The sequence below is a fragment of the Lepidochelys olivacea genome (genome assembly GCF_965140295.1).
Source record: "Lepidochelys olivacea isolate rLepOli2 genome assembly, chromosome: 2".
NCBI lineage: Eukaryota > Metazoa > Chordata > Testudines > Cheloniidae > Lepidochelys > Lepidochelys olivacea.
The window spans coordinates 249,637,319-249,661,220 of NC_140412.1; the positions used below are offsets into that span (position 1 = coordinate 249,637,319).

Sequence of the window (23,902 nt, forward strand, 5' to 3'; positions counted from 1 at the left end):
ATCTTTGGAAATAGTGTATAGAACTCGATGTTCGTGCAATAGCAATCCATGTAGCCGGGGAATAAAACACCCCTGCAATTTATCTGAGTGGGTTGAAATAACAGATGCATGCGTGGTTTGTGAAGGACAAAATAGTTACACATTTCATCAGATTATGGGGAATCCAATAATTTATCTTTTTACATCCAGTAGCAACAGGAAGTGTCAGAAATTTTGCACAAAAGCAGACAGAGAAAGGGACTTAATATCGGATGACTTTTTAATACACTAGTCAGCGCTTACTGTATGCATTTCCCCCCTTTTCCCTCATTCAGAGAGTGATAAACAAGTTAAGACCAGACAAGGTAGTTTTAACAGCACCAGCAAGCCCAGAAAACACTGGTATCTGGAATTAATTTGCCTGTCTAGAGGACTAATGGAGCCTCTGCCACTGGTACCAGACTTGTTGCAACAACCTGGGATCATCCATATCTTCAGTCTATTCATTTAACAACATGGGGAATAGGATTCTGTGACAGCTAGAAAAAAAGTTGTTTTACATTCCAGGAAAAAGTCTATGTAGAAATGTTATAGTTGTAAATGCAAAAGGTTTTTATTGTGGATTTCGGTGTATGATATCCGTATACAGCACCAGTTGATTATATATTAGAATATTTGTTGTATCTTAAGAAAGCAGTTCTTTCATTGTCTTCAGTGAAGGTTCATCTCTCAACCATATCAGCCTACCATGTACCTGCGGAGGGCTAATCAGTTTTTACAAATGATGTCATTAAGAGGTTCTTAAAAGACCATAATAACTTGAACCCTTCAATAAGATGTCATATGCCATCTTGGGGTCTTAATTTAATGCTATTACAATTGATGAAACTTCCTTAGCCCTTTTGAACCTTTGGAGAGTTGTTCTTTATTTCAGTGGTCTATAAAGACAGTATTTTTTAGAGCAGTCACTTCTGCAAGACATATGAGTGAATTACATACATTATGGCAGATCCACCATTCCCAGTTTTTAGTTCTTTGTATGCACCCTAGGTTATTACCAAGAATGGCCTCCAATTTTCACATAAACCAGTCTATAATTTTACCGTGTTTTCCCCCCCAAACATCATACTCGGGATGGTGGAGCTAAATTACATACTCTGGATTTTAGAAGCACTTTAGCCTTTCATTTAGACCAGACAAAACAATTTAGACAGTCCCAAAAATATTTATGGCTTATGAAAGGAAGAACAAGGGAAAAGCTGTTTCTGTGCAAATGTTTTCAGGATGGGCTATATTATGTATTATTGAAGCTTATAAATTGAAAAGGTTACCCCTTCCTCAAGAATTTAGAACAATTCTACTAGATCAAAGGCAGCCTCTGTGGCTTCTTCTTCTGGACACTTTTCTCTAACAGAGATATATGGAGCAGCAACACAGAGTTCTGTTCACACCTTTACTAAACACTGTTCTTTCAATTTAGAATCTAGATCTGATTCAAAATTTGACAAGACAGTCCTGCCGTCCTTATTTAATTGGGACTCCATGGTCCCACTATCCTGAGTCAGAGTACTGCTTATTAATTTATCCCATGAGTTGGAATACGTAGAGGACTGTTGAAGAAGAAATGAATGTTACTTACCTGTAACGGAGGTTCTTTGAGATGGACTCTGCATATTCACACTCCCCGCCTGCCTTTCCCACTACCTTGGAGTCCTACGTGCCAAAGGGCTTGGGGTTGTGGGTGAAGGAACTGAGATGGCTGGAGCCCCACACCCCTTTTAAACCCTTGCTCTGGAACACTCAATGTTCATTGAAGGGAGGGGTAAAGGAGGCGCATGAGCACTCCAATGGCTGCTGCTAACTGGAATTTTATGGTTCAGGGTGCACCGGCTGGAGCATCCCATGAGTGTGAATATGCAGAGTCGGTGTTAATGAAGCTCGGTTACAGGTAAGTAACCTTCATTTTCTTAACATTTTTTATAGTTTTTATTGCTTTCCTCTGGACTGTTTCCAGTTTGTCCACTTTTTTCTTAAAGTGTCGTGCTGAAACTGGATATGCTACTCCAGCTGAGGCTTCACCTATGCCAAGTGGAGTGGAACAATTTACCTCCTGTGTCTTACATACAACACTCCCATTAATATACTCCAGTATTATACTTGCCTTTTTCGCAGCTGCATCAGATTGTGCTTCATATTCAGTTTGTGGTCTGCTGTAATCCGCAGATCATGTTCTGCAGTACTATTGCTTAGCCAATTATTTCCCATTTTGTATTTGTGCTTTTGATTTTTCCTTCCTAAATGTTGTACCTTGCACTTGTCTTTGCTGAATTTCATCTTGTTAGTTTCAGACCAGTTCTTCAATTTATCAAGGTCCTTCTAAATTCTAATCCAGTCCTCCAAAGTGGTTGCAACCCCTGCCAGGTTGGTGTCATCCTCAGGTTTTATAATCCTATTTCAACTCCATCAAGTCATTAAAATATTGAATAATACCAGACTCAGATGTTTACGGCAACTGCACCTGTATTCCCCCTTCTCCGGTCCCTCAAGGGTACCCGCTCTAGGATCCAGCTCCTCAGTCATCATCTCTCTTTGGTGGAGACCCTTGTCTCTCTCCCTACTGATGGGGAGTTTTCCAGGCTGCAGTTCCCTGCCTATTCCCAGCAAGCCAGAAAGCCTAAATAAGCAAACATCTGTGCTTTGCTTTCTCTTTGGAGGCGATGAACAAATGTAGTTGCCAGCAGTTATAAGTTCCCACACAGCTCTTTATAAGCAAGAACATTTATTCTTAATGTGGAAGCGTTCTAGAACAGTAGATGAACCTACAGGCATGCTAATAAGCCTATCGGAAGTCACCCCTCCCCCAGCTGCAGAAAGGACTATGATAGGAGACAGTCCTTCAGACACCATCCAAGAGTTTTTCTGTGGATATAAGTTCATAACAGCCTCAAGATATTTAAACTTAATTCAGTAAGGTTTTACAAAGTTACTACAGGAAATTGCCGTATCTGTCACACCAAGGCTGACCCATGTGGGTCCCCACTAGATAGGTCCTTCAACTCCTCCCGGATATAACAACATTATACTTCTCTTCAAAATTACTTACTGTCGTGCTCAGTATATATTGTAACCTTCTGTGTGCTTTTTTTCTTTGCTGTTGCACATGCTGATCGATTCAAGGTCTTATACTCCATTCATACCTGTGGCACTTGATAGAGCAGAAGTGTTCCTGGAGCTATCTGCAGTGGCACCTATGTCTTTTTTTATTCCCCCGACCCCCTCCCCGCATGGTTACAGTTAATTTAGAATCCAGCAGTGTGTGTGACTACTTAAATTACTTCCAATGTACAATATCTTTAATTTGTTACACTGAATTTCATAAAAAGAAAAGGAGTACTTGTGGCACCTTAGAGACTAACAAATTTATTTGAGCATAAGCTTTCATGAGCTACAGCTCACTTCATCAGATGCATTCAGTGGAAAATACAATGGGGAGATTTATATACATAGAGAACATGAAACAATGGGTGTTACCATACACACTGTAACGAGAGGGATCAGGAAAGGTGAGCTATTACCAGCGGGGGGAGGGGGGGAGAGAGACCTTTTGTAGTGATAATCAAGGTGGGCCATTTCCAGCAGTTGACAAGAACGTTTGAGGAATGGTGTGGGGTATGGAATAAATATGGGGAAATAGTTTACTTTGTATAATGACCCATCCACTCCCAGTCTCTATTCAAGCCTAAGTTAATTGTATCCAATTTGCAAATGAATTCCAATTCAACAATCTCTCGCTGGAGTCTGGATTTGAAGTTTTTTTGTTGAAGAATTGCAACTTTTAGGTCTGTAATCGAGTGACCAGAGAGATTGAAGTGTTCTTCAACTGGTTTTTGAATGTTATAATTCTTGACGTCTGATTTGTGTCCATTTATTCTTTTACGTAGAGACTGTCCAGTTTGACCAATGTACATGGCAGAGGGGCATTGCTGGCACATGATGGCATATATCACATTGGTAGATGTGCAGGTGAATGAGCCTCTGATAGTGTGGCTAATGTGATTAGGCCCTATGATGGTGTCCCCTGAATAGATATGTGAATTTCATCTGTCAACACCCTACCCATTCACCTCACTTTTCTACATGCATCATACTTTCATCAAAATCATTCTCTTAAGAGAAAATTTGGGTTGATCATTTGCAAATTTTCTGCTTCATCTGTGCACCTCTTTTTTCAGATAATAGATAAATATGTTTAATACTATCATGCCAGGTATATGTGGAAACTGGGAGCTTTCTCTACGTAATTTCCATTTTCTGAAGGCTACCTCTTTGGCTGAAGAAAACTTGGGAACTTTGCCAACTTCCATGATGATTTTGCTAGGCTGACTTTAAAGGGCACACTATGTTAAGTAGTTGAAGTTCAAAATACAGGTTTTTAAAAGTATGTTTTTTCAACACCTGAATACTATAAGTATAAGAAATATCAAATATTTAAGGTGACAAATGAAGTAGAACCTGGGAGGAAAACTATGGATTTTCTCATTTAGAGTGAATAATAGAAACAAAATGAACTCTAAAGTTTTAACAGTTAGCACAGTGTACTTTGCCTTATCTTTTACTTTTACACAATAAGCCAAGGGGCACAGCGGTGGTCTTCTGTTTACTGTTAGACTTCTGTACTCATTTAGAAATAATATTTAAAACATGAAGATTAATCTCTTAGCTGCTAATCACGTGGTAAAGTTCACAGTTGGTGTTGACCCAAGGATATCTGAAGGTCTTGCATCAGAACAGAGACACATAATGTTATAGGTCTACAACTGAATATGGTGACTTTGGAGAAAAACTATACTACTAGGTTGGATTGAAAGCTTCATATGTAAAGGTTTTGCTAGTTGAAGGCTAGCTAGCTGGAACAAGCTTGTCAGTCACAACTGGGGCCCAAACACTATCTCCATTGCTTAACTAATAGAAAGATTTCTAAAAGTATGTTTTAATTTTGCTTCCATTGAAAGTCAAAGGGACTTAGGCTCCTGAATCCTTTAAGCACTTTTTAATTTTTTTTTACCCATAATATGTATTGTCTCATGTCTCCCAAGACAAACCTACCATGGTGGGGAATTGTTATGACATCGTAGTGTCCTAAATGTGTTGTAAGATGGTTTGGTATTCCTTTTGTAGGCAGACTAAATGGTATTAGAAACATGTTACAGAATCACATTACAGCCCAGGAGTGAAATCCTTTCCCCATTAAAGTAAATGGCAAAATGCCTATTGACTTTGGGAGCAGGATTTCACCCTAGACCTCTTCTGTAATATAACACTATATGCTCATGTCTATGAGCACAAGATCAAACTGAGTAATGTGTTCCAGGCGCTGTTGTCTTGTAACATGATCCTCCAAATACTGTGGAATTGCCTCTGTTGCTAGATCCCATCAGTGTATATCCATTTTAAATTTATTTTATAACTAAACCTGTTCTATTGTGTGTACTAGTTATCTATTGTAGCAAAAAGTTTGTAGAGTATGTGATTCAGATACTTTACAGTTTGTCCATCGCAACACATCCTCTAGAACAGTCCCTGGCTTCTTAAGTTTCCAGATAACTATTTTTCCTATACTTGTATTAAAATGTTAACCAAGGGGCAGGTCAGTGGTCATTCAAAAATCTTGCTATATGAAGCTTTTTCACTACATTTTAGAGTAAGTTAATGTTTTATTTGCTATCCTTCATTACAGAATATAGGTAAAATTTCACATCTGATTTATTTTCAAGGAAAAATTGTTAAATCGGTTTTTCAGCAGGGTCGGGGAGTTTGAAATAGGAATACATGTGATGTGGCAGTGTGCACTAGCTAATTATTACAATGTCTGAAATATTCTTGTGCAGGCCAGCAAATTGACTGAGTACCAATTTTTGTTTGTAAAGTGTATCACCTGTCTCAGTTGCAATGGGTTGTGGATAGGCTACATCCTTCTTCCAGCTGTTGGCAACATTTCACTGAGTGACAAATTCTGAACAAGATCCTTTCAGTGTCATGTTAGCTGCAGAGAAACAGCTTGTACTCTTAAGTTCAGCTAAACAAAGAGGGAATTGTGTGTGTCTTATAAACTGATGACAGAGAAGGAAATTACATTGCTGAGCAATTTTGAAGATACTGTATACTTTCTAATTTTAGACCCACCACGCTGGTTGGTTAAAAATGGTATCTCCTAAATTCAGTACTTTATTATTTTTTGGCATGACTACTAAAAGAATGAGTCCTTTTGATACTTACATTTTCCATTAAAGAGTGCCTGAGTTTGAGAAATTTATAGAGGAAAATACCAAAAGAAACCCACCACAGTAGCATGTCACTTAAAAAAGGAGTAAAAATAAAGAGGATAGTTAAATGGAAACTAAAAGGAACAGTCACAAGAATGAAAAGCCTGCAAGATGCATGGAAACTTTTAAAAAACACCATAATAGGGGCTCAAACTATATAAATATCCCAAATTAAAAACAAACAAACCAGTAAGAGGACCAAAAATCATGCCACCATGGCTAAACAACAGAATAGAAGAGGTGGTTAGAGACAAAAAGACATCTTTTAAAAATTCAAAGTCACACCCTACAGAGGAAAATAGAATCTGGCAAGTCAAGTGTAAAAATATAATTAGGCAGCCCAAAAAAGGATTTGAAGAGCAGCTAGCAAAAGATACTGAAACTGACAGCAATTTTTTTTTTTAAAATACAACAGAAGCAGGAAGCCTGCCAAACAATCAGTGGGGCCAGTGGACAATCAAGGTGCTAAAGGAGCATTCAAGAAAGACATGGCTGGTGTGGAGAAGCTAAATGAGTTCTTTGCATCGATCTTCACTGAACCATTCTTTTTAGGTGAAAAATCTGAGGAACAGTCCCAGACTGAGATGTCAAAAGAGAAGGTTTTGGAACTAATTGATAAATTAAACAGTAATAAGTCACCAGGACCAGATGGTATTCACGCAAGAGTTCTGAAGGAACTCAAATATGAAACTGCAGAACTATTAACTGTGATATGTAACCTATTGCTTAAATCAGCCTCTGTACTAGGTGACTGTTGGATAGCTAAAGTAATGTTGATTGTTTTAAAAGGATCCAGAGGCGCTCCTGGCAATCACAGGCCAGTAAACCTAACTTCAATATCTGGCAAATTGGTTGACTATAGTAAACAACAGAATTATCAGACACGTAGATGAACAGGTTATGTTGTGGATGAGTCAACATGGCCTTTGTAAAGGGAAATCCTGCTTCACCAAAATATTAGATTTCTATGAGAGGGTCAACAAACATGTGGACGAGTGTGATCCAGTGGATATAATGTACATGGACTTCCAGAAACCTTTTGACAAGGTCCCTCACCAAAGGCTCTTAAGCAAAGTAGGCAGCCATGGGATAAGAAGGAGGGTCCTCTCATGGATCAGTAACTGGTAGGAATAAATGGTCAGTTTTTACAGTAGAGAGTGGTAAACAGTGAGGTTCCCAAAGGATCTGTAGTGGGACCAGTGCTGTTAAATATATTCATAAATTACCTGGAAAATGGTAGACAATGAGGTGGAAAAGTTTGCAGACAATACAAAATTACTCAAGATAATTAAATCCAAAGCTGGCTACGAAGAGCTAGAAAGGGATCTCACATAACTGGGTGACTGGGCAACAAAATGGCAAATGAAATTCTGTATTTATAAGTGCAAAGTAATGCAGGTTGGAAAAGATAATACTGACGATACACACAAAATGATGGGGTTTAAATTAGCTGCTACCATGTAAGAAAGAGGTTGTGGAATCATCATGGATAGTTCTCTGAAAACATCTGCTTAAAGTGCAGCAGCAGTCAAAAAAACTAACAGAATGTTAGCATCCATTAGGAAAGGGATAGATAATAAGACAGAAAAGATCATATTGCCACTATATAAATCCATGCTATGCCCACACCTCAAAAAGATATATTAGAATTGGGAAAAGTGCAGAGAAGGGCAACAAAAATTATTAGGAGTATGGAGCAGCTTCCATATGAGGAGAAATTAAGAAGACTGGGATTGTTCATCTTAGAAAAGAGATGGCTAAAGGGAGATATGATAGAGGTCTATAAAATCATGAATGGGTATTCCTGAGGGAATTCTGTGCTAAAAAGTTTAAAATTCTGTGCACAATATTTTAAAATTCTGCAAAATTTGTCAATAAATATATGTGGAGGCTCCAGCGTGGCAGTGGGGAGCACAGGCCACTGGCTGCGCAGAGGTGGGAGATCACCCTGCAGCTCCCCCCTCCCCACCCCACCCCGGGACACGGACTCAGTGGTGAGGCTGCACCCTACCCTGACACAGTGCAAGGGCTGGGCCTGCCCCAGAAACACCCTGGGGCCTTGCCCCTCTATGCCAGGCGCACCAGGTGTGGGCAGGCAGGTTCAGCCTGGCAGGACCCAAGTGTGGAGGGGCTTAGTATGGGGGGATCCAAGTGTGGGTGAGAAGGTACTGTGTGGGGCAATCTGGGTGCAGGCAGCTTAGTGGGGGTTCAGGTGTTGGGTTGGGGATCTGGATGCACAGTGGCTCATTTTGCAGGGTTCATAGAATCATAGCATATCAGGGTTGGAAGGGACCTCAGGAGGTCATCTAGTCCAACCCCCTGCTCAAAGCAGGACCAATCCCCAACTAAATCATCCCAGCTGGGTTCTGTGTGCAGGGGCAATGGGACTGTGCAGGGGGGTCCAGGTGAAGGTGGTTGGGTCTCAGCAGGGGGAGTCTGGGTGTGGGGGGTCTGTAACTCAGCAGGAGAGGGGGCGTCTGGGTGTGGGGGACTCAGGGGCGGGGTCCAGGTGCTGGGTGAGTAGGGCTTGGTGGGGTGGGGATCCAGATGCAGGTGGCTTGTCAGGATGGTCCAGGTGTATAGGGGTTGGGGCTCATCAGGTTGGGGGTTCAAGTGCAGGGGGTAGGGTTTGGTCTTGGTGCAGGGATGGGGGTTCAGATGCAGCAGGGAGAGGCTGGGGGGCTTGGTGAGGTGGGGGTGCAGGGGCAGGTCCGGATGCAGGGCGGTGGGTCTGACCCAGCACTGGCTGGGGCATCCCCAGCCCCGACCCCCTAAGCTGCAGTGATTTACCTCTCCAACAGCTGCTTCGGGCACCCAAAAAGGTGTGCCTGCACTGCGGGGGAGGGGCACGTGACTGATCTTGCAGCTTCCCTTTGCTTCCCTGTCAAAAAGTTGTTATTCTGCGGGGAAGCAAAGAAATCTGCAGGGAACATTGAATTCTGCAGCCTGCAATGGTGCAGAATTCCCCCAGGAGGAGTATTATATGTAGGAGAAAAGGCATAGTTCATATGGATAGAAAATAAGCACTACAGAAAGCACCAAATGGCATAAAAATAAAATCTTCTAAAATCATTTAGCATAAACATTTGACCTATAACCTCTATTAAATGTGTGATGCCATTATGAACATTTTTTCTTAGGGTAAGTGACTCTTGCCTTTTTCAGATTTTTCTGGGGTTTAGTCCCAGTGCAATCCACCCATTGGTTAATTCTTTTAAAAATTAAGGAATGCCAGTCATGTAATAAAGTGGACTTTTAATATTAAACATTAAGATGCAGCAGTTGTACGCTGTATTAGTCTTAGTCGCGCCGTATTTAATAGATTCAGAGTATGACCTATACACATTTAGTAACCCTTAGGGTTATACTAGTAGTCTCCTAAGCATGATTTTGATTCTATATTTATTACATTCAGAGCTCATGTGATAGTGAACGATATTTGAATGAAAAATATGTTTAGAATTAGGCCCCAGTCCTGCAGACATTTACAACAGAGTAGCTTTACCCAGACCAGTAATCCCACTGAACTTTATGGGGCCACTTGTGCATAAATTTACTCACCTGTGTGCATGTTTGCAGGATTGTGGCCTAAGTGCATGTAATGGTCATAATAAGGCACTGGAGAAAAAAGTCTCACTGTAGTAATTGATGAATAACTGTACTGTAGTCTTGTGGCTACTATTCATTTTAGTTACCATATCTTTCAATAGCAAGCACACTCTAGTGGTTAAAGTACAGGAGTGGGAATCAGGATATGCTCTAGTTATTTGTCTTGTCATAGACTTAATGTGTAACACAGCACAAGTCATGTACTCTCTCTGCCTAGTTTTTCCCACATATAAAATTACAATTATTCATTATAAATTTTTCTTTTCGTCTTGTCATACAAGAATTCCTTTACTCATCTGCTTAGCTCTTTGCATTTTTAGGTTCATATAAGCAAGAGTTTTACAAGACTATGTACTTATGCAGTATCCCATGAACCTACAGAAGAAAAGATAACTACTTTCCATTATTATATTTTGACACAAGGCACAATTAATCCTAAACTCACTGCCACATAACGTCATTGAGGTCAGGATCCTAGTAAGATTCACAAAAGGAGTTAAGTATTTAAATAAACAATAAGAACATCTACATTTATATAGTAAAAAATAAAAAGGCATGTAAATCTCAAGCTAGATCTAGGGAAGAACTTCTCCCATGGGGGTAATGCATGTCACAAAGAGGTCCATGCATGGGGGGGTAGCAGGTCAGTCTGATAGCCAGTTGGCCTAGTGCAGTGGTTCTCAAACTTTTGTATTGGTGACCCCTTTCACACAACAAACCTCTGAGTGTGACCCCCCCACTTAGAAATTAAAAACACTTTTTTAATATTTAACACTGTTATAAATGCTGGAGGTAAAGGGGGGTTTGGGGTGGAGCCTGACAGCTGCGACCCCCATGTAATAACCTTGTGACCTCTTAAGGGGTCACGACCCCCAGTTTGAGAGTCCCTGGCCTAGTGGTCAGGCAGTGGCTCCACAGTTCTTTCTGGTCTGGTCATTCTAGACAGGGCTCTGGCTGATTCGTGTGTGGCAGGCCTCAATTCCTTCTGAGTAGTTCTTCTATTCCCCTTAGGGTTCTGTCACAATAGAGGTACAGCAGAGTAAGGTAGGTTTCAGAGTAGCAGCCGTGTTAGTCTGTATCTGCAAAAAGAAAAGGAGGACTTGTGGCACCTTAGAGACGAACAAATTTTTTTGAGCATAAGCTTTCGTGAGCTACAGCTCATTTCATTGGATGCGTTCAGTGGAAAATACAGTAGGGAGATTTATATACACAGAGAACATGAAACAATGGGTGTTACCATACACACTGTAATGAGAGTGATCAGGAAAGGTGAGCTAGTACCAGCAGGAGAGGGAGGGGTGGGGGAAGCCTTTTGTAGTGTTAATCAAGGTGGGCCGTTTCCAGTAGTTGACAAGAACGTCTGAGGAACAGCGGGGGTGGGGGGGGGAATAAACATGGGGAAATAGTTTTACTTTGTGTAATGACCCATCCACTCCCAGTCTTTATTCAAGCCTAAGTCAATTGTATCCAGTTTGCAAATTAATTCCAGTTCAGCAGTCTCTTGTTGAAGTCTGTTTTTGAAGTTTTTTTGTTGTAATATTGCCACTTTTAGGTCTGTAATCGAGTAACCAAAGAGATTGAAGTGTTCTCCAACTGATTATTTCCCCATGTTTATTCCTCCACCCCCACCTCCGCTGTTCCTCACAGGTTCTTGTCAACCGCTGGAAATGGCCCACCTTGATTATCACTACAAAAGGTTTTTTCCCCCCACTCTCCTGCTGGTAATAACTCACCTTACCTAATCACTCTCATTACAAGTGTGTATGGTAACACCCATTGTTTCATGTTCTCTGTGTATATAAATCTCCCCACTGTATTTTCCACTGAATGCATCCGATGAAGTGAGCTGTAGCTCACAAAAGCTTATGCTCAAAAAAATTTGTTAGTCTCTAAGTTGCCACAAGTCCTCCTTTTCTTTTTGCAGAGTAAGGAAGTAAGCTCTACTGGGTCCCTCCCAACCTAGGGCCCTATAGGGGCATTACAGTGTTTGGACCACTTGCTGGTCCACCCCAAGTTATACTCTCCGCCTTCCCCGCCCGGTCACTTCCTACCAGGCTGTGGCTCCTCTGGGGCATTGTCATGGGCTCAGGAATATCAGGTTAGTCTGTCAGTGGGACAAGACAGTCTACTCAGTTTACAACTCCCAAAGAAGAGAGAGCTGAATCTGGATCATCACGTCCAGAGTAGCTTTGGGAATGCTGCAGCCAGTCCTTTCACAGCTTCACAGTCTCACTTCCTGGTGCTGTTACCCACTCAATTTAGAGCACCAGGGTCCTTTTAATTATCCCTCCCTCCTCCCTAGCCCAGTACTGTTCTATGCTGTGCTCGGGTTTAGTATGCAATCTGCAAACTCCATCACAGAGGTTCACCTTGTAAATTGAGGTGGTGCATTTACAAACATTGTTCAAGTATGTCACTAGCCAACTGAGAAGGAGAGATACTAACAAATAGAGCAGAAAGCCTGAAGAGATGTGGAATTCACTTTCTGAACATAGTTTTCAAGAACCTCAGGTTTATGAGAGATTTTTTCATAATGTCCAGTGGATTACAGTAGAATCTCAGAGTTACGAAGACCAGAGTTAAGAACTGACCAGTTGACCACACACCTCATTTGGAACCAGAAATACACAATCAGGCAGCAGCAGAGAGGAGGTGGGGGGAAGCAAAGACAGTACAGTATTGTGTTAAACTTAAACTACTAAAAAAAAGGGAAAGCAGCATTTTTCTTCTGCATAGTAAAGTTTCAAAGCTGTATTAAGTCAGTGTTCGGTTGTAAACTTTTGAATGACCCATAACGTTTTGTTCAGAGTTACGAACAACTCCCTTTCCGAGTTGTTTAGTTATTCATAACTCTGAGGTTCTACTGTAAAGTAAAAATATAAAGGGTAGGTTTTTATTATCTAGAGGTAAATAAAAAAATGACGCCTGACTCCAGTAATAGGTTATAGTTGATATTGAGTCCACTGAGGAAACTTGTTTTATTTGTAGACACAATGCTGTTGTCTTTCATTAGTCACTTTGTTAAGAAGTATGTGCAGAGTGAACGTATGAATATTTGACCAAAGGAGAAAACCACTGATTATAGGACCAACCTTATTTCACAGGAGGGCCACAGAAATCTAAGCACAACCTTATGTGGGCCAAACAGATTCTACATACTTTAATAAGATTTAAAGTCACCTGCATTGATTTATATTTTAAGTTCAGCTTGTTTTGTATGTATTTAGATAGAAGCAACCTATGTATAATGTTGTCTATTTACACAAGCGTACACTAAAATGATGTAAACATGACGACAAAATGCTAATGAATTGGCTGTTATAGTGTGTTGAAGCGGGCCATGGGCCTTATGGAATGCTCTGGTGGGCTGCAGGTTGGGCACCCTGGGTTATAGTAATATGTTGTTGGTTTGGCATGTCTAGAACCCTCCTGATACTGTATGTGTACAGTTGATATTTAGAGATTAATGATAGGATCAGTGTGTTTTTTAGTTTAAAAACAATAGCTTCCTGGAAGCTAGCCATCAGCTTTCCACCCATCAAAATGCTGGATTGTCAGCTTTGTTTCTTCAGCACTGGGAACAACTTTTTATTTTTTTTCTCCTGTTTACAGCTTCTGGAAATTAATTGGACAGGACTGACCAATCTTCTGGATGTTCCAGGACTGAAGTAAGCATAATAAAAGTCATCATGTCTGTTTTGCCTCCTTGTCCATCTCTTCAAAAAAAAGAGTGTGTGTGGAAGGGGCAGAAAGTTAGAAAATCTAAATATCCTAGTTAGATCTGAAACCAACTAAATATGTAGGTTAAATGTCTTATGGCCCATTGCCACTTAATATTCCATTTAGAGTATGTAGAAATTATATAACAATGAGGATTTAATGATAAAAAATATATTAGTATAAGAAAGGATCGTGTCTAGAATAGCTGGTTGAAAATTTTCCAGCAAAACAGTTTTCAGTCACTTTATTCACAGGACTGGGATCCTGAACTGCCCACATGGAATGCTGCTGGGAAGCTGGGCAGCTGATCCAGGAGGCAGGAACCAGGGCAGCTGGCAAACTGAAAAAATCCATTTTGGTATTCCTGAAATTGAATTTTTCTTGCCTTTCCTTCCTATGAAAAATTGTGATTGAAAATTTTTGCAGAATGGAAAATTCTGTTCCTTATAAGCTCTCGTGTCTAGTAAGCTACTACTATTGTGTGTATATGTGTGAAACAGCAATATGCCTTCAAAGGCTTGAAACCTCCCATTCACTTCAGTGGGAGAAAGAATTTTAAAAAAAAATAAAGAAAAGTATTTATATGAATTTCAGTTACTGAGGTTTAAAATAATCCATGATTATGGTCTGCCTGTTTAAAATTCAGTAATATGGGGGGAAAGGGTATTCTCATAGCAGTTAGTTTCAAAGGTGTTCATGATTATTTTTTCCTCAATTTGAAGTGTTCAATTTCCTTCCTTTCAAAACTTTCTTGGGACCCTGCACTGTATTAAGTGGTGACGAAATGAAGTGATGATGGAATATTGCTTTATATTTGAAAACAGAAGAAACACGTTGACCTGGGTTTCATGACTCTTTGTGATATTAATGGATAAAAATTCTTCATGAAATAAAGAATTGGTAGAGGGGGGAAAATGTTGTGATATAAAGGCTTTGATACTAACTAGGATAATACCTTGAATTCCTTCACATTAAAGTTATCCATGTTTAGTCAGCACTTTAAACTGTTGTAATATTGGAGCAAAGACTAATGAGAAGAATGAGTTTGACTCAGACATTTGGGATCAAATTAGAAGACTGGCAGGCCAATCACAAAAGCCAAAATTATCAAACTTCAGTCTGATACCGGAAAATAAGATGCTTAAACTCTCAAGTGTTACTTGATTCCAGAATCGTTTTGGTAACCTTGGATGAAGGAATGAGATGAAAATCCTTTATTACTCAAAATGTATGACTAAAACGTCACTTAAAGATATTTGAAGTTGTTGTGTGAAATCCCAACTGAATAAATTGAAATTAGAATTGCATTAATAAATTAGGATAATGGTTGCCTAACTGCTTTTGTGTATGGCCCACTTAAGACTGACTCTTTGAGGAAAAAGAAAAGGAGTACTTGTGGCACCTTAGAGACTAACAAATTTATTTGAGCGTAAGCTTTCGTGAGCTACGATGAAGTGAGCTATAGCTCACAAAAGCTTATGCTCAAATAAATTTGTTAGTCTCTAAGGTGCCACAAGTACTCCTTTTCTTTTTGCGAATACAGACTAACACGGCTGCTACTCTGAAACCTCTCTTTGAGGAAAGAAGTCCTCTTGGTGAAAGAGAAAATTATGTACTTCTAGAATATAGCCTTTGAGTAATCTTTTGCTGTTGTCAGCTAATAAAACTGATTAAGATATCAGCAACATTTAGGCCCACTAGACTTTAGAGATTCTTATCTCTCTCTAGATATATATTGTTTGCTTGGATGTAAATGTAAATAAAGCTGTGTAAGTTTGCCAAAGTCAAAAACTCAGTAACAGTTACCATAGCACCCTCAATTTGGCCACTCATCTACATAATGTGTGCAACGTGGGCGAGGTGTAGTTGCTGTGGAAACTAAAACTGATTTGACTTGTGTTTACTTTCACCGGTAACACTTTAGTGCTGTATTGGCATTTATTTTCTTTGATTTGGGAAGATGGACGTTCAAAACAGATCTATTTTAGCTATTGTAACCAGTGGTAAATAAGATGTTGCTGCTTGCAAGGAAGGACATAAAATCTCCCATTGATCATCTAATTCGTGCTTGTGGCTCTGGCAGTTATAGCAGCTGTTTAGCGTTCTTGTTTAAATGAAGAGAAAATAATTTTATTTTGAGACAATATTTGAAGTGTTTGTCTTAAGTAATAACTTTAGCTTTTTATCCCTAAATTGCCCCAACATTTTTTGTCACATGCTAGCAGGGATTAGGACTAACTTTGATGCTCCTCTCCTGCAATACGTAAGGGGTGCATTACTTGAGAATTTCTTGAATTTAAGGGGAAACTTGTATTATTTGAAACTGGAAGGAAACTTATTTGAAACGGATAAAAAAAATATCGGATTTTACAGAATATAATTAACTTATGATAAAAATGGTCACAAGACCTCACAGAAGCCATGAGCTTAGTAGAATTCAATGTTTACATGGGTACAGAATACCCACAGTTATGTTAGATAGGATCGTAAGAACTTTGTAATGTGACATAAACATTTATACTTCAGGGCACTAGTGAACCATTTAACTGGCAGGGATTAGGAGAACACTTCACTTTTGGGCAAAATATTCCATAATTGTCCAGTATGTGTTTTCTTGCACCACCCTGAAGCATCTGGTAGGGAGCTGGATGGATCACTGGTCTGATGCAATTTTTCAATTCTTATGTTCCTATAGCAGTGCTTGCCATTAAGAAGTCAGTTGTTTTCTAACGGGTGCCATAGTTACCAGAGTTATTTCTTATTTGAGGTGTAGGAGGAAACTGAGGAATTACAGATATAAATGGTGTGTGGTGTCCGACTGCTAACAAATAACTGACTTAGTAGCAACTACTGTACATCAGCCTTCTGTACAAAGTTGAAAATGTTTTAGTAAACCAGTGGTATTTTCTCTATAGTCTGCAGCAATGTAACATTTAGAAGAAAATAGTTCTTTCTTGAGAGAAGACTTGGTAGCATTTTCACTTTACTAGACACAGCTCGTCTTGGAGTGAAAAAATGTAGCAATTCCAGTTTTGTCACAGTCCAGCAGTCCCAAACTCAGGATGGTAAATATTTGAGGTTAACTGGTAAAGCTCCACCCATTCCAATAAGCTTTGTAACCACAGGCTCCTGCTGCTGTCTCATTATATGTTTATTTTGCTGGTTTTCACTTGAGCTGTAAAACCTATCATTATTGGCTAATGTGTCACAAATATCTAGTTTTAGGCTTTTTACTTGCCATATTTTGATTCCTCTATTTGACTCCATGCACCCACTAAAGATAAAAACATTTTCCTGGGACTTTAAAATATTTTGAAGACCCAAAAATATCAGCTGAGTATTTTGGTGAGAAAAATTTGACACTACCAGTTTCATTAAGTGACCAACTTCTAGGGCTTGGAAGTGGAGTTTCAGGGAAGGTTTGGGAGTGGTGCCTTCTGACAGTTGCACGTTTCCCTCAGCTAACATGCTTGTTCAGAGATGCATGGGAGTCGGGAGGAGGAGGCCTTCAAAGCAAATTTGTAGCATTCATGTTCAATGCCTATTTTAGTTACCCAGTGGTCAAACTACAGGTAACTTGTTGATTCTGTTATCAGCCTCTGTTTTCAGAGATTTATCACATACCAGCAAATACTCTCCCCAAAATGAAACTTTAATATGCTTCAATGCAACATTTCCATCCTACGTGTTTCTTTACATAAGTGTTTATTCATGTGTTAAAAATGTTGGTTTACTGCCTAAAAACATTTTAAACTTTCAGCTAACTCAAAACTGGTTTAGTCAGTTTTAAACAAAAAACAAACAAACAAACAAAAATCAAAGAAAAGATGATAATATGAAAAGGAGTTTAAATATCCAGGAACTGTAGTGCCTTTGTAACCCACACACCTCTCGGGTGTGTTGCTGTGTCCCATCTAGTGGCACTGAGACTGCTTAAAGATTAAACAGCCGTAGCTAAGAGGCACGTGGGTTTTAGCTCATGCAGTAGAAGCTCATGCATTTAGCTCCAGAGGTCCCAGGTTCTATCCCACCCGCCAACAAGTGTCATCGGTGTTACACCTAGGTACTGTTTTCTCTCTTCTGATAAAATAAAACTTTCTGACAGTGCAACTTGCATTTGGATTTGAATGTGTCGTCAAAACTGTGCAGTTCTGAGGGATATATGTGTAGGAGTAGGTGTGTTTTGTGCTAGTGAAGGATGGCAAGAACAATGTAAGATAGTGGTGACCAAGCTGACCACTGTAGTATGTGTGCATCCAGAGAGCAGTAGGTGAGTGCTGTTTTATTACAGCAAGGTGCATATTTTAGTAGAGACCCAAATTGGGGCACAAAATATATCTTGTGATTAGGGCCTTGTCAACACTTGAGAGTAGCCCCAGTTCAGCAGTTGGTGGGGTCTGGGCTGTACTCTTCTTGTGCTGACAAGGGGGGAACCAAGAATTCACCTATTAGTTAGTTCAATCAGTGCAAACGCTGGCTTGCCCTTGTCGACACTTAGCAGTCAGCACTTGTTCCGCTATACCAATTGCTGAATCAGGGTTACACCTGAGTGCAGAAAAGAGCTTAAACAAATTGTCCATGCTGTATGTCCTGTTGTGAGTAGTCCAGAACATTTGCTGTTATTTATTATCCTAAGTCCTGTCTACACTGAAATTTCAAAATAGCACCTTTAAAATGTATGGCTTCACTGGCAAAATCAAATCCGCAATTCATCACTGGCACAGCTGAACCAGCTTTAGCAATAATTGAAGCTGTTATTTAGAGAGGGCTTAGGTATGTTTCACTATGTTATCTAACTGTGGTTACTAACTCCTAAACCTCCCTACGGTGCTGCTACCGCTCACACTGTACCAGTAGTGAAATACCTGTCCAATTTTTACAAGTGTAGACAGTACAACCAGACAGTGTTGTTTCTCTAGAAAAGTGCTAATGTTTCAGAGCTCAGTTTAGACCCTATCTTAATATTTTTCTCATTGGCATTGCTCAGGAGAAATAAGATTTTGTTAATGATTCCTAACGAGTATGATTTTAGTGTCCTCCTCTCCATAGTGTGACACTAATTCTCTGTTCGCTGCAGGCTGTACTTCACTCTCACCGCACACGTTTTTTCTTTGTGCATTTTGTTTTTAATTTAAACCCTCCTAATTTCTTTGAATGCATGCAAAAAGATAGCTTGTTTTGTAACAGTACAACACAGCCTAGCTTTCCAAAGCAGAGTTGAATGATTAAAATAATTACATTTAAAAACTAAAATGCATAACAGTGAACATCTGCTTCATCAATATATAATGGAGGTAACAGACCTTATACTTTATTCAGTAGCCTTTTTTTCTGAATGATGACGGTGAGAGGCCCTACTGGGTCAGACCAAAGGTCCATCTAGCTCAGTATCCTGTCTTCCGATAGTGGCCAGTGCCAGGTGCTCCAGAGGGAATGAACAGAACAGGTAATCATCAAGTGATCCATCCCCAGTCGCTCATTCCCAGCTTCTAGCAAACAGAGGCCAGGGACACCATTGATGGACTTATCCTCCATGAATTTATCTGGTTCTTTTTTGGACCCTGTTATGGTCTTGGCCTTTACAACATCCTCTAAGGAGTTCCACAGGTGCATTGTGTGAAGAAATACTTCCTTTTATTTGTTTTAAACCTGCTGCTTATTAATTTCATTTGGTGACCCCTAGTTCTTGTGTTATGAGAAGTAGTAAACAACACTTCCTTATCTACTTTCTCTATAGCAGTCATGATTTTATGGACCTCAATCGTATCTCCCCTTAGCCATCTCTTTTCCAAGCTGAAAAGTCCCAGTCTTATTAATCTCTCCTCATACGGAAGCCATTCCATACCCCTGGATTAATTACACTTGTTGAGGGAAAAGCAGAATGTACAGCAAGAGAATTCTAGGCCTTTCCATTATTTTACATCTGCTGCTTCCACCTGGTGGCCTTTTGGGGTGAAAATGCTGGGTGGCTTAAAATTAAGGCTACAATTTAGTAACGGGTATTTTTAGTAAAAGTCATGGACAGGTCACAGGCAATAAACAAAATTCATGGCTAAGACCTGTCCATGACTTATATTAAAAATACCTGTGATTAAATCGGAGGGGGGGCACTTCTAGGGAGGGGGAGGTGCCCAGGGCCAGCAGTACCAGTAACTGGTCCACGGCTGGTCTGACCAGTTGCCTGGGGACCGCTGCCGGGGCCAATGGACCACAGCTGCCAGGGCTGCTGATCGCAGCTGCTTCCGCCGGCTGCCCCCCAGGGTCTGCAGCCGGGAGCCACGGACCACGGCTGTGCCGGCTGTCCCAGGACCACTGCCGGGGGCCACTGGAGCTGCGGCTGGTGTGGCTGTCCCCAGGGTTCACCTGAGTAGCTCGTCCCAGAGTCAGCTGCTTGGGTAGCCCTGGGATCAGCCACACTGACCCCTGCAGAAGTCACAGAGGTTGTGGAAAGTCATGGAATCCATGACTTCTACAACCTCCGTGACAGACATGAAGCCCTACTTAAAATCCAAATAAATTAGAGGGAAAAAAATCTATACAATTTCCACAGAAGAAAATGTGCCTTGTAGCCAAAAAAAAATTGGCACATACACATGCAGCTTAATTGGTGAACAATGTAAACAAAATGTTGATTGGTACAAAGTTTCTGTACAGTGCCATGCAAGAAAGAGGAAAAACCACACCTCTCTGTCCTTATCTCCTCTGCACAGAATACGCAGACATGTTATTTCTATGCTGTAAGATGTAAAGCCCACTCCCTCCTCACTGAGGATTTTGCCCATATATGTGAAAACTTCAGTAATGACTCAAAACCTACTGGCTTAAAGTAGTCTTACTACAGCATTTTTGCTTATTGTCCTGTAGTATGTTAGTACTTTAAGGATAATTCTAGATCTGCTAAGAACTTCTATTATGAAGAAGATTGCAAGGTGTCATGCTCAAGCAACTACAGTACGTTAATGTCTCATGAACATGTCCTTAAGATCTTTTATCTTGTTAATTAATTGATATTTTTATCCAACAGTGGTTTATCAGATACCATAATATTGGATATAATATCCAACTACTTGGTGCTTCCAAATCGAATCACAGTTCCTCTTGTGAGTGAAGTACAGATTGCCCAATTGCGGTTCCCTGTACCAAAGGTAAGCACTTTTTGTAGTATAAAGTAAATTGGTATTAATATATCAATTGAGTATAGTATTGATGTTTTTCAAAATATACATATGTGTGTGTGTGTGTGTGTATACAACATTACAACTTACTCTGAATGCAGCCATATTGTTTATATTGACGTTCCATTAATTAGTAGTTTATAAAGTGTTTATAAATGATAGCTGTTAAGTGTGACCCCAAATCCATTACCGTCTGCGTTGGCAGAACCTTTTCCTCCACTAACCAAAGAGTATGGTTAGTGGTTTAGACCAAAGCCCCAGATGGGTATTTTTATTTAAAAAATTAAAATTAACTATTTAATTTTAGATGTTAGCATTTGTGGACAGGTGTGGTGCTGCAGGGACGCTCTGCCTTAATTTCCCCCAACAGGTTGTCACTAAGTTTAGCACAGTTTTAATTAATTGAACAGCCACTCCGCCTCCAGCCCCCTCCCTCCTTTCTGAGGGTTCTCCTTAAAAAGGCCCATCACAGATAGATTTGGTCACCTCTTCCCCTTAAAGGAGCCAGCAACTCTGTGACACCTGTGTTTACAAAAAGTGCCATTAGCATGTTAATTACCTTGTCTCTGAAGACCTCAACTGAAGAAAGTCAGATACTGTAGATTAAAGTTATTACTATAAAAATGTTTGGAAATACAAACTAGTAGTACTCAACATTAAATACAAATATAGTCTCAAAATAGTGATGGAATGTTTTTAAAGGATTTACAGAAACTGGTTTTGAGACTGTTGATGATGTATATTTCTAGATCATGAAGTAAACACTTCTTCATTTTCTCAGGGTGTTCTAAGGATACACTTTATTGAAGCTCAGGATCTGGAAGGGAAAGATACTTACCTAAAGGGAATGGTCAAAGGAAAGTCAGACCCTTATGGAATCATTCGTGTTGGCAACCAAATCTTCCAAAGCAAGGTCATCAAAGAAAATCTCAATCCAAAGTGGAATGAAGTGTATGAGGTACAATCTGCCAGAGTTTGCGTTGCACAGTTTAAAATAGTTTTCCAATATGAGTCACTTTGTTCTGGTCAGTGGAAAATATTAGGGAGATTTCGCAGATAAACTTCTGAATGTGTCTCCTGCTAAAATCCCAGTTACTGATACATAAAGGTCTATTGATTTAAGGTGTAGCTTTCTTTAGTCTGGGATTAATCCCAGTATTTCTGAAGATAAATTCTAGACATGCTATCAAAACATTAACATGTGTAGTATGAATGTCAGAGTGGGCTAGATCCATCCCATTCTTTTCAGGGAAGATCTGTCATTAAATTTTGCCATCATCACACACAAATCAAGAGATTTTTATCACATTTAACAGAAAAATAGAATATTAAATCAAATCACAGTGCAGTAGCATACATATTTCCACCTACAGGAACATGGATATACAGTTAATTAAAATAAGTGAGTCTTTCTAAAGCCAGGAAGTGCTGTGTTAAGTCTAAAACTTCATCCTAGTCTGTTAACTCTAGATAATGCTACTGATACATTATAATGCATCTAGTTTTCAGCATTTGGATGCTAAAATCACTTTAAAATAGTTGACTTGGTCCCCAAATTCAGATTAAATATTTATTATTTATGTATTATCATTGCTTTGTGTGGTGACAAATGCACAGTGGTTCATTTATTTAATTGGGGATTGGTCCTGCTTTGAGCAGGGGGTTGGACTAGATGACCTTCTGAGGTCCCTTCCAACCCTGATATTCTATGATTCTATGATTCATAATGTTTCACAAATGTTTTGCTATAGTAATAATGACTAGGTAATCTCATCCGTCTATCTGCTAATAACTACTATACTCCTAGGCCTTAGTGTATGAAAATCCCGGACAGGAGCTGGAGATTGAGCTCTTTGATGAAGATCCAGACAAAGATGACTTTCTGGGAAGGTAAATAATACAACAGGAATATCTATTGTTAAATACGGCCAAAGAAATGAAATGTTCTGAAATACTCAGTTGGAATTCTTGCATATATTGAGGTTTGTTGTAAAATAAAATTTAAAAATAACGTTTATCTTTTTAAAAAATTGTAAATAAGTAAATATAAGAATTCCCTAATCCCCTGGATATGTATTCTGGAATCCTAAACATATATGTGACTATTGAGTACCATTCTATAGATAAAATTGACCTCTATTTGCATATGAAAACACTTTAAAAGAAGTGAATTAATTCTTAAGCAATCTAACATTTTGTACAAGTTTATTCATAGATTCATAGATATTAAGGTCAGAAGGAACCATTATGATCATCTAGTCTGACCTCCTGCACAGTGTAGGCCACAGAATCTCACCCACCCACTCCTGCGAAAAACCTCTCACCTATGTCTGAGCTATTCAAGTCCTCAAATCGTGGTTTAAAGACTTCAAGGAGCAGAGAATCCTCCAGTAACTGACCCGTGCCCCATGCTACAGAAGAAGGCGAAAAACCTCCAGGGCCTCTTCCAATCTGCCCTGGAGGAAAATTCCTTCCCGACCCCAAATATGGCGATCAGCTAAACCCTGAGCACGTGGGCAAGATTCACCAGCCAGATACCCAGGAAAGAATTTTCTGTAGTAACTCAGATCCCACGCCATCTAACATCCCATCGTAGGCCATTGGGCCTATTTACCATAAATATTTAAAGATCAATTGATTGCCAAAATCATGTTTTCAGAATATTCTTTCTAAAAATGTCTAACTCTGGACTGAAAAAATTAAATGCTTGATGGAAATAGATATCATTGCAAAGTCAAACCTATGGGTGGGTGTGTGTGTGTGTATAAATATATAAGTATTTCCTTGCAGACAAAGTAAAGATAGCTTCAAATAACCAAATAACTGCACTTTTTTTCATTGTAAGCAGAGTTTGAAAAGAAACCTTGACACTTTACTTGTCCAAGAACTAACCCTGATAGACTGTGTGAAAAATACCTGAACTGCCACATCTTCCCCAACAAAATGCTCATCCGCTGCACCTCCCCATGAAAAAAACATTTTTGTCCCACAATAGATTCCATCCCTCCTCCTTCAAATAATTCTGCCATCTTACCTCTTACAAGGCTTCTGTGCTGCCTCTGCTGGTCTCTTCAATGTACATGAATTCCTTGCCCT

General features: G+C 39.7%; 1 protein-coding gene across 2 annotated transcripts in view; it reads left to right on the forward strand.

The window, feature by feature from the left end:
• ESYT2 (extended synaptotagmin 2) overlaps nucleotides 1-23,902 on the forward strand; it is a 130,310-nt gene that overhangs the window by 71,401 nt on the left and 35,007 nt on the right. For both annotated transcript variants that reach the window (XM_084618756.1, XM_084618757.1), the window contains exons 7-10: nucleotides 13,524-13,579; nucleotides 20,656-20,776; nucleotides 21,588-21,764; nucleotides 22,614-22,696. In XM_084618756.1, coding sequence (XP_084474882.1) covers nucleotides 13,524-13,579; nucleotides 20,656-20,776; nucleotides 21,588-21,764; nucleotides 22,614-22,696 — 437 coding nt within the window. The remainder of the gene's footprint in view (nucleotides 1-13,523; nucleotides 13,580-20,655; nucleotides 20,777-21,587; nucleotides 21,765-22,613; nucleotides 22,697-23,902) is intronic.